Source organism: Falco rusticolus, chromosome 13 (genome assembly GCF_015220075.1).
Source record: "Falco rusticolus isolate bFalRus1 chromosome 13, bFalRus1.pri, whole genome shotgun sequence".
In the NCBI taxonomy this organism is placed as follows: Eukaryota; Metazoa; Chordata; class Aves; order Falconiformes; family Falconidae; genus Falco; species Falco rusticolus.
Window position 1 is genome coordinate 17,276,849 of NC_051199.1, and position 11,288 is coordinate 17,288,136.

Here is an 11,288-nt window from a genome sequence, read left to right on the forward strand (position 1 = left end):
TGGGTCTGAGCATCAGCTGAAGGCGGACAGCTGGCTCCCAGGATTAGCACCCTTCCTTGGTGGGGAGAGAAGTAATTTTACAAAGTGGAATGAGGCAAATGAAGTTTTCATTGCAGATGAAGAGTGGGAAACACTGCTGACAGCCATCTCAATGGACTGATGAAACGGCAGCCCCAGGGAGACTGACTGTTCAAAGGCTCTTTCAGTTATTTAATGAAGTGTGGTTGAGTTTTGACCCCTCAGCTTCAGTGCCTGAGGTTTTCTGTGAGTGTTTGAGGTCTTACTCCTATTCCTGAGCTCATTGACTACTCAGGGCATTTTAAAAATCATACTTCCATAGGTTTGTAATGATTTTTTTTCTTGCTGCGTGAAAGGCCACACAACTGCCAGAACAAATTCATCATATGGTGGAGCCAGGAGAGGGACCGAGCCCAGGAGCCCACTGCAAGCACTGGGAGCAGGTGGGGACGTCAGCCAGCCTGGGCAAACCACCACCCCAGGCACCACCTGGTGAACAAGGCTCTAGCATTTACCAGTTCCCATGGCACTTGTAACAACAGCAGGTTAAAGAAATCTGTTTATTTAGAGAGAAGAGACTTGTCTGAAGACTTTTGACCAAGTTCATTTAAACCACAGTGGATAACGCACCATGCTGCACGGTGCACTCCTGCGCTGGTGTGAGCTCCCATTGCCATTAGCAGAGTTTTATCCTTTGCAAAATGCAGGCTTGCTCCCCCTTCTCAAAGGTTACTGCCAGGAACACGGCTTCTCCCCCCTCCCTCCCTCTTGTCCCCCGGCTGGTGACCTGCCCTCCCGCACTGGACCCCACCAGCGGCCCCGCAGCAAGCACGACCACAGCTGGGGATAAGCAATGCCAGAGAAACACATTTTTAGCTCCACTTGGCAATTTCAATTCAGGAGAAAGACCCGGGCAGGCAGCCCCCAGCTGCTGCTCTGTGTGTGGCTGCAGGTCCCCGGCTCAGACCACCAGCACCAGTGATACTGCTGCAGTCCTTCATGCTGGCACGGGACTGATGGTGACTGACACCATGTCAGCCCATGACATCATAAAAATATCTTAGTTGAGGCTGCAGTGAGTTTCTTTTCTGGCCTAGCACCCGCAACACCGTCAGCCTCTTGGCTAGAGTACGTAGAAGTCGTTGTTGTTTGACAGGTCGCTGTAATGGCAGAGGGCAAGAGCAGGAGCCTGTGCTGGCGGGGGCTCGGGTCGACTCCTGCTCTGACCCCCCTGCGCCATGGGCCCACCCGAGCCTGGCTTGCAGAGATGAGCGTCCCACCGGGGCTCAGCCACAGCCCGATGCTTGCGCTTGAGTCTGCTGCCGCTGTTGCAATAGGTCCCACAACACTGGCATGTCAAGAAGTGCTTGGCTCGGTGTTTGGCCTTTGACTCAGGGGCCGAGGCCATCCCTCCGGGAACAAGAGTCCCTGCCGTGGCGCCCTGTGGGCTGGGCTGCCCTTTCAACCGGCTCCTTCTCCTCTGGACGGGGTCCAGGCTGATGTCTGACTGGGAGGAGCAGCTCTCGTTCCAGCCGGCACCGGCGCTCAGGCTGCGCAGCGGCAGGGCAAGCCGCAACGCCTTCCAGAACTGGGAGCCAGAGCGCTTGGACTTCTCCCCCTTCCAGGTGACAAAGGAGACAGACTCCTTCAGCTGGAGGATGCTGGGGTGGGTGCACTGCAGCGGCCTGTACTCCACCACGATGAGCTTGGTGGCGATGGCGTTCTGGCACATGATGCCCAACTTGAACTCCAGGAGGCTGATGCTCTTCTCCGTCAAGTAATCGGGACTCAGGACCACAATCATCCTGCGGCTCCTCTGGATGAAGTCAAACACGGCTTCGGTGGTATCTAAGAGTGCAGGGACAGAGGAATTGGGATGCACAAGGGGGAGGGGGTGGGGAGAGAAAAGCTGAAGGAAGCTGTTTGGTGGCATACCTGCACAGCTCCTCCCTTCCCACGGAGGGAAACCTGGCACAAGCCCAGTGACTTTTGAGTTGCCCACGCACCTGCTGGCAGGGACTGCAGGAGCAATAGCAGCATTTTTGCTTTGCAGGGTTTTTTTGAGAAGGCTGAAATGGTAAACAAGCCAGGATGGCAGGATGAGCCAGGACTGTACTCTGACTCCTGCCCTACACAGCACCACTCCTGCCCAGGGAAATGCAGGCTCTTGGTAAAAGGCAGGTCTTGTTTGGGAAACACCTGCCCAGACCCACACGTCTCTCTCTCACGCTCTCTCACCTAGAAATGGAAGCCTCCAAACTTAGAAAGCAAAAATGTGAGCCTTAAACCTTTCCATGAGTTCCCCTAGCCATGATGGAGGATGAGAATACTGTCCTTCAAAGCATTTCTGGGGATTAATTGCAGTTTGTAAAGCTCAGCAAGATGCTTAGCTGGAACAGTGCCAGGCAAGGGCTGCATCTCTTTCATTATGAATGTTAAAAAGCAGCAAATCTGAAGGATGTCCTTGGACTTCCATTTATGGCTTGGGATGCAGTAAGCATATTGAAGGTGTCATGGCTAATGGGTGAGCAGTGGAAAGGATGGAAGTTAACAGGGCTATGGCACTTAACAAATTAACCCAAGCTGATTAACAGAACTGTAAAAAAATTTAAGAAGTTTTTTAAAAAAAAACTTACTGAGTGTGGGTGCCTGAGATGGGGGGGGACCTGAGGACAAGGTGGTGTTCAAGCAGGAAAGGGATTACTGGAGCATCAGCTTGCACACTCGGAGAGAAAAAACCTGCCTGCAGGAATGTCTTGCAAAAAGCTGTTCTGGGGAGAAGAGCTACCTGCTGCTTCCATTGCCTTTCACACTGCTAAAACCCCGATTCCTCAGTCTGGAGACTCCTCTCCCTCCCCGCCGGTGGAACACTGGTCTTTTATATAAATAAAAATACCGCTCCTTCCCTGCCATGGCAATGTCTTTTGCTCTTCCAGCACCTGGCTGTCTCTCTCCTTCCTTATCTTGCAGCAGAAGGTGCACCGTATTGCACCTGGATGAATCTGATTTAAATATTGTACAGAGCAATACTTTTTTTTCCAGCTATGTAACTAGCTGTAAAACTCGTCATCATTAGATTATTTGGGGACCAAGAACTTGGGATAGGAAAAAGGATTAAACAATAATATCCTAATGGAGAAAGTAAGGCACTGTTTGGTTCTTTAACGTAATACTAAGATTAAAATCAAACTCTTTGGAGTATGTTTTTCTTGTATACAGTTTGGGTGGAATTCCCCACCTGACACATACTGATTCATTGAAACCAAAAGTAGATGACAGTCAGTACTGTCAGAATTGTCACTTAACACCGCAAAATGTTCTTACCACCCTATCTCAAAGGCACAAAGAATTGGCAGCAAGCTCCCAATTTACTGAGTCCAGACCTCATTCAAACCTTTCCATAACCGATTGAGATCTGTTTTGAAATCAGCCAAGCTTCAACATTTTGTGAAAGGAAAAGCCCCTTTGCTTGTTTGAAAGGTCTTTCTTTTTGAAACTGGAATCACAGAATCACAGCGAAACATAGGCAGGAGCAGCCCCTGGGAGGTCACCCGTTCTACCTGCCTGCTCAGAAAGCACAGGTTCAATTAATGTGATTCCAACACTGCTGAAATGAAATGTTTTGATTGAGCTGACAGTGATGGTTTTCTTTCACCAGTTTTGAATTTGCAACACTTTCTGAGACTCAGTATTTTTTGGCAGAGAAAATGCTCACATTCCCAAAGATAGTTTTTATTTCTGAGAAGGGGATGCATTTAGACTTGGTTGACCAGGACACCTTGGGATGTTCAGTTTACAATGTAATCTCAGCTTATGAAAAATCCTGACTGGCCACTTCACAGTCTCCAGGCAGGATGGTCCCTCCCCGTGACACCAACAGGACAGGGTGGGACACTGAGCAACGACACTGCAGGGGTCTGGGTACCAACAGAGCTGGGAATTTGATACTCTTGGATATCTGCTTTATACTAAATACATTCCATCTGTACTACATGGTTACGAAGGACACTGCATTTTTTTGTTGGTTTACTTATGTCTCCTACCCTAATGCACCCCAGAGATATAACAGAGGACTGCAAGAGCCATACATTTGTCCCAGCCCAATAAAAGCTGAGGGGTCACAGACCCCAAATCCACAGATGACTCCGAATCCATAGATCGTGACAATTATTCATTGCTCTACTGGTCTGGAAGTGCTAGGCTCTCTCTCTCAACTTACCTCCTAGCACGCAAATAAGGGGAAAAGGCAAGAAAATGGCTTGGATGAAAAAATATGGTGCTGAATGAACCTTTTCTACCCAACTACCTGGAAGGTGATGGGCAAAGCAGCCTAAGAGTGAGTTTCATTTCTGTGATTAGGGCAGATTTCCAAGACACTTGTTCAACATTCTGGCTTGGTCTATCAAGAGGATGGTGTTTCCTTCCCATCTTTCTATTTCATGACTGCAGAGTGAGTACTGTTCAGGTCAGAGACTTTCTGTGTGTGCACATCCACTGCTGGGTGACATTTGAATGCTGCACATCATTGTGTTTCTGCTTGCATGGCCCTGGTAGCAGCGGTGGTGCCTCAGGATCTCTACGGGCACGCCATGAAACAGCCAGGAAAATGCCCCCCCCAACAAGGTGTCCCCAAATGATCTTGATGCTTGGACTACACACAGTCATCTTTCTTTTGCAGATGCAATGGAGAGGAAAATGATACTTATGAGAAATGCACAAGGACTGAAATGCAGAAGTGAAAACGTTTTATTGAAAAGCAAAATAAAATAATACTGACACTTCACAGACCAAAACCACAAAACATACAGGAAACAGAAGGGAAAACTTTGGACCAGCTGTTCAACATCAAATGGCACGGGGCGGGTGGGGAGGTATTTTTTCCAGTTTGTGCCATGCTGTTTCCCCATGAAATAACAATGAAGAACTTTATATGAACTGCGTATTGCTAAACACTAGGTTAGAGCACAGAAACTGAAATGAACCAACTGAACTAGACAGATGCTCTGACAGAATTCCACAATGGAAACCACACGTGGCACAGGATGAAATGGCAGGCACATCTGAGGTGCTTTGCAGATCTACATTATGACTGGGACTGGGCTTCACCCCTGGCCTGAGAGCTCCCAGCAAAGCCAGTGGTAAAGCTCCCGGGGGAGCAGAGCCTGCTCCAGCACTACCCCTTGCACACTGCTCCCTTGGGACCTCTTGGGCCCCTTTCAGACCATCGCACCTTTTGCCTTGTGGGTGCTCTGCTGATGTCTCTCAGTAATCCTGTTGTGGGATTGCGATGGCACCAAAGGCTACTGCAATGCATGCCAGAGAAAGTCCCAGTCTATTATTTATTTGGAAAACTCTCTGAATAAAACCAGCAAAATAAATTAGGTGGATTTAACCTCCTAAAATAATCACTTACTAAAACATCAGCAGAAGATCTCTTCGTACCTCAGCCAAAAGTCAGATGTGATGTGGTAAGCTCTGGGATGGTAACTAAATTTATGTGCTGTTTTGAGTCACTTTTTTAAAAATCAAATTGGAATCCAACACAGTTCTGCTTTAGCCTCAGGGCCTTCCCTCTCCCTGCAGATCTGGCAGCTAATTACCGAGACGCTGAAAACACAAACAAAAAGGTGAAGCTGGGCAAAACGACGTGGTCGCAATAGGTTCACAAAGTTGAGCATGGGTTTGGGTGCTATCTCATATAAACTAAGCAGATGAGGAGCTCCACTACCTTCAGTGAAGCTGACTGCAATTTGATCTGCTTAAAGCAAAGCCTACTTGGGGTGGGTAGGATGAAGAGGAAGGTGAGAAAGAAGCTTTGTTTGTTCCACATTTGTACAGTACTTGCCCAATGGCACAGGTGGCTGCGGCTCCCCGCTGCCCTGGAATAACATCATTAATCATGAGATACTAAGAGCAAGAGGCTTCACTGCTCTAGGATTCAGCCCCACACCTTTAATCTTGGGCTGTTTACTGCGATGCCCTTAAACCTCCCTGCTCAGCCAGGTGAACAGCACACAGACTCCAAATTGTAGTGCTTTTTTTAATACCATTATGAATGGATGTGCTTCACCCGCTGGAAGACAACAGAGTGAAAGAATGAGTCAGAGGTGACTCAGAAACAAACATTATCAACGACAAATAAGCATGCACTTAGTGTGCGTAACACTAAATTCCACAATTAAGTGGGCAGGTCCTTGCACTGGGAGCTACAGGTGTATGAAGACACCCCCAGAGCTTGTAGTTCTATGTGGAAACATTGTGAACAACAGTACCAGTCAATGCCAGGGTCCCACCGTGCTTTGGTCTGTCGTACAAGGGAAGGGATGCTCACCTCCTGGGTCTGAAAAGCCTGTCTGCCAGGGTTTAACTCACCAGGTCCTCTCCTATGCCTGCTGTCTCCCACTGAAGCAAGGGCTGGTACTTAGTGGGTTATTTTTATATTTCCATTTTGTGCAAAGGTCGGTTGCAGAAGCTGAGATACATCCTCTGTTCTGCAACTCTGGGCGGGAAATAAGTTGGGCAGAGACTTGCTTTGTAATGCCAAGGCTAGGTTAAACCTGAGTCCTGAATTATGAATGGTGAAATTGTTCATACCCAGGCAGAGAACACTGAAGCTTCATACAATCATAGAATAGTTTGGGATGGAAGGGACATTTAAAGGTCATCTCGTCCAACACCCTTGCAACCAGTAGGGAGATTTTCCACCAGATCAGGTTGATCAGAGCCCCGTCCGACCTACCTTTGAATGTTTCCAGGAATGCAGCATCTACCACCTCCCTGGGCAACCTGTTCCAGTGTTTCACTACCTTCACTGTAAAAAATTTCTTCCTTAAATCTAGTCTGAATCTAACTTCTTTTAGTCTAAAACCACTACCCCTTGTTCTATTGCAACAGGCCCCTACTAAAAAGTCTGTTCCCGTCTTTCTTATAAGCCCCCTGTAAGTATCGAAAGGCCAGAATAAGGTCTACCTGGAGCCTTCTCTTCTCCAGGCTGAACAACCCCATCTCTCTCAGCCTTTCCTCATAGTCTTACCCAGCTAGACAGAGCTAGCAGTTTTTATTAAGTTCAAACAAGTCTGTAGGCTCTCCTGGGGAGTTGGACATACATCCACTGTCACCCCAGAGGGCTTGGCAGTGCCTTGCACGATGCTTTCTCCCAGCCAGCAGCACAGAGACAGTAGGTGGCTTCAGTAGTAAATTGGGGTACTTGCTTGTGAAGTCCCTGAGTTTACTCAGCGAAGAAGCATCTCTCAGACATGCTCCATGGCCCGTACTAATGAGACATTTCCCCTGGACTACAAGCATTACAGCCCTGAAGAATCTGGGATACTCAGGAGACTGCAAAGTCCCAGAGACTAACCACTCATTAGTAGAAATGCTACAATACAAATATCACCTAGCAGAGTTTTTTGGGTTTGGGGTTTTTTAAATGCTTTTGTAACAGCCATTTCACATTGCCAAACTATCTGAACGCACCTGCTCCTCCAGAAATGCAGGGAGCAAAGATGAGAAGCCTCAAGAGTCTACACTCCTCCCACTGAAGAATGATCAGGGCTATATATCTGGCACATGTATGAAAGGTTTTGTATTGGAGCCACCTTTCAAACTGTTCCCCAGCCTCTGCAACTGGGACCAACAACCAGGAAGGAGTGAAGCCACTTAGGAGAGGAAAGGAACTCTGTCCTGGATGCTAACAAAGGTCCCAGAGGAACTGCATCTAGGAGTACTGGCCTGTACAAATACTAAGCTATCCCCATGTGAAGGCTGCATCCCACCTGAATAGCCCAAATTTAGACGTTGAGCCCAGGGCTTGTATGGTTGATGACAAGGATGTGCATCTGCAGAGGCAAGGCATATGCATCTTTGGTCTCTCTACTGCCAGGGCAGCAGAAAAGCTGCATGGAGGCATCACTGTCCTCTGAACTGCTTGGGAAACACGCCGAGTTCCTTTCCACTGCCTGGCCTAAGTTGTGGATTTTTGGGGTTTGTTTTGGTTTGTTTTCTGATGGTGTCAAACATTTTTCAGGGATACGTATGAGTTTCTCAAGGCTCAGACTCCTGCCGATTTTTTTCACTGGCATTTCCACCCGCAGCTGATTCCAGAACCTGCTCTTTGGGAACTTGGATTTTTCGCCTTTCCATTTAATGACAGTTAAGGCCGCCTTGGCCTGCTTCAGCTCCTTCACTTTGCTCTTCTTGATGGCTTTGTACTGCACTAGAATGACTTTGATGTTGCCCTTGGAGGCCATATTCTCTAGACCAGCCTTGAGCTCCAGCAGGGCCTGTGTCCCCTGCAAGACGTAGTTGGGGCTCAGGACAACAAGCAGACGTCGGCTTTTCTGGATGAAGCTCAGGGTTTCGTCTGTGACAACTGGGAGAAAGAAACATTGAGGTAGTTAGTGATGGCTGAGAACCTGCTGCTGAGCTTCTAGTGTGACACCAGGTGTTTCTTGAAGGGGACAATAGAATCCCTTGGAGACTCTCTCTGGAGACTATACAGGTCCTTCCCAACCCTGCAAGTGATTCCAGGTATGGCCTACTACATCACGGCTGGTACCCACTGCCCCACAGAGTGACACCTTCTACTCCCAGCCCCAGGCTGCCTACAGATGTGTCCCTCCCTCTCCACGCTACATGGAGATGCCTGAAGCACTGTACTACACAGCAGTGGCACCACCCAATGCTATGAGGATGCCATGTGGCCAAGAGGGCAGCTCTAGTAGGCTCAGATTTAGCTTCCTTCTAGCGAGAGTGGAAAAAGAGGCTCTTGGGAGCAAAGCAGGATAATTGCCAGCTGGACACCACATGATCTCAAGGAAAAGACTCAGCCTGAAGAACTGTCAGGAAGCCCAAATGCCTGTGCTTACATCCTCCTCTGGCAGATGTCCAGAATGACTCTGGGTAATCCCTTCACTCCTTTTGTCTTAGTTTCCCCACACCAAACCCAAACAGTAAGTATCTACACCTTTCCTAAGTGTCTTCATGGTTAATTTGCTTTGGAAATACCGCCATCCTAACTCCTTTACTCATCCAGCTGTTCCTGTTGCAGTCATCGATGAAAGCAGATTTGAGTGTTTCTAGAAGTGACAAGTAAACTGCTCAGGACTTTTAATGAAGTGTCCCAAAAGTTACATCACTTCGAGCTGCAGAGATGTCATGGTAGCTGTGGATCCTCTTTGAGTTTCTAACATCCACAGGTAGACTGCCCTTAGGCACCATTCTGTAACTAATGTGAGAACTCCCTCTAAGTGTGAATCCCAATGCTTGCACTCTGCTGCAGGATCTCCCAGACTTCATTGACAAGGGAACGCTCTTGACTGGTCAGAAAATACAATGGAAAATAAAATAACACTGACGGGCAACTTCATTTAGCTGTCAAGCATGTTTGATTAGTTCCTGTCAGCAAACTTGCAGGATAATCCATCTCACACTGTTTCTTCATCAAGGACAACATAACTCCCTATCCAAGACACAGATGCACACCCTAGAGGCATGACACCAGCTGCCAAAAGCTATTTCCTGGCCCACTGTGCTTCCCTAAGAACAAGATTAGTCAAACCCTAGCTAAGAAGCAATGGGGAAGCCCCAGCAGTGTTGCAAACAGCAGCGCAACGATGAACCACCCCGCAGTGCTCCAGAGGGCTGGTGCTGCATTGAGGCTGGCAGCGACTGCCACGGCGAGCAGGGATGGAAGCACTCCAGAGGTGAGGGTGAAGGGCAGGGAGCCCAGGAGAGCTGTACCGGGAGGAAAATGAGACCCTCCAAAGGGAAAGGATGGCAAGAAGCGGCAGAGGGAACAGGAGGGAGATGTACATCTTGAGAAACAACTGGTGAGAATAGCTTAGAGCAAACCTGCTCTGAGCCTGGCACTGGCATCAAGCAAACAGAGCCTGGAGGGTGCCCTGCCATCCAGGCTGTCTCTAGAAGAAACGTATTTGTTTGCCCTCAGACTTATTGGTGCGATGTCCTGGCAACGATCTAGGAGATAAAGGGAACAGATCCCAGACTGATCCTGCTCCCACTGTCATGCAGCTGGGATGAGACTCCAAGCAGTTCCTCCCGTCCTACCCAAAAGGGACCTCTATGGACTTTATCAGCACAGGTTCCGTCATCAGCGGGGTCCTGATCCAAAGCCCATGAATCCAAAGTGGGGTGGTCTGCACTGGCGAAAGTTCAGGCTTTGAAATTTTAGTAGGCATCAGGGATCATGCAGCCAACTCGGCCCCCAGGACACTGGAAATGGAGACTTGGCTAGATTTCTGCCCTTGCTGTGACACCTGTGTGACCATACGCGTATCTGGAGAGTTTCATAAACTTCCATTCTTGGTGATTCCCTGCATCCCTCCAGCAGATGCTGTGTCCAGAACCTTGTATGATTTAGCTTGAAACAGTGGGGAAAAAAAAAATCTACATCGTAGTAAAGAGATGCGTCTCACTAACTGCAACAAAGTACTCTTAATCATAGCAACTTAATTGTATTCCATGTTAGACACAGACTCTCTAATTAATGAGAGTGAGTGGGAGGCATTCTGGGAGAGCACCTTATCTTCTCACTGATGTTGGCACAGTGCTCTCCACACCTCCCTGAAGCAGATACTCCTGTTTTTTACAGGCACTCACCATTACTCTCTGTGAGCTACCAGTCTGGTCCAGTATCACACTTCCTCAGACTTTCCTTTTTAGCTTTGACTTTAACTCCCTTTTTTAAGACAGCTCAGAGAGTTTGCATGAAGGTCAGTAGTCCAGTTCCCTCACGTTGATAGATCAATCACTCCTGCACATCACTCCAAGAGAGAGCAAGTGAAACAACCAACAACCACCACTTGCCCACCGTAGCCTTTTTTGGTGGCCTGGAGCATCTGCAACACGTCACATGAAACAAAAACACCAGAAGATACCAACAGCAGAATGTTAATGGAGATGGGGAAAAAACAAAGGATAAGGTTAATCTGGATAGGACAGCTCCTATCTATTATGGTATCTCAAAGAACAATGAAGAGAGAGTGCGTATGGAGCACGGCCCCCTGTGAAATACTCACTTCCCCCGGGAAGGCTGTCTCTGTCGAAGATACACAGCTTGTACCCAAACTCATTCTCCAAGACTCCCCGCAGTGTCAGCAGCACAAATTCCTCCTCCTCTGCATTGCGTGCGTAGGACACATACACATCGTACTCCTTCCCGTCTGAGCAGTGGGAATGCAGAGAAACACAAAGGGCAGAAGACACACTTGTGATACCACACATGCTGAGCCTGACTTGTTTCACGGGAA

General features: G+C 48.2%; 1 protein-coding gene across 7 annotated transcripts in view; it reads right to left on the bottom strand.

Annotated features, from left to right (window-relative positions):
• Positions 1-817: 817 nt before the first annotated feature.
• LOC119156703 (interleukin 1 receptor accessory protein) overlaps positions 818-11,288 on the bottom strand; it is a 49,191-nt gene continuing 38,720 nt past the window's right edge. For 5 of the 7 annotated variants that reach the window (XM_037406906.1, XM_037406909.1, XM_037406907.1 and 2 more), the window contains exons 10-11: positions 11,058-11,201; positions 4,762-8,389 (exon numbers count right to left, since the gene is read on the bottom strand). In XM_037406906.1, the coding sequence (XP_037262803.1) occupies positions 7,809-8,389; positions 11,058-11,201 (725 nt within the window). In that variant the 3' untranslated portion in view covers positions 4,762-7,808. Of the gene's footprint in view, positions 1,867-4,761; positions 8,390-10,638; positions 10,878-11,057; positions 11,202-11,288 lie in introns of those variants that run through there. The other 2 variants (XR_005107268.1, XM_037406911.1) reach the window with 2 other exon arrangements.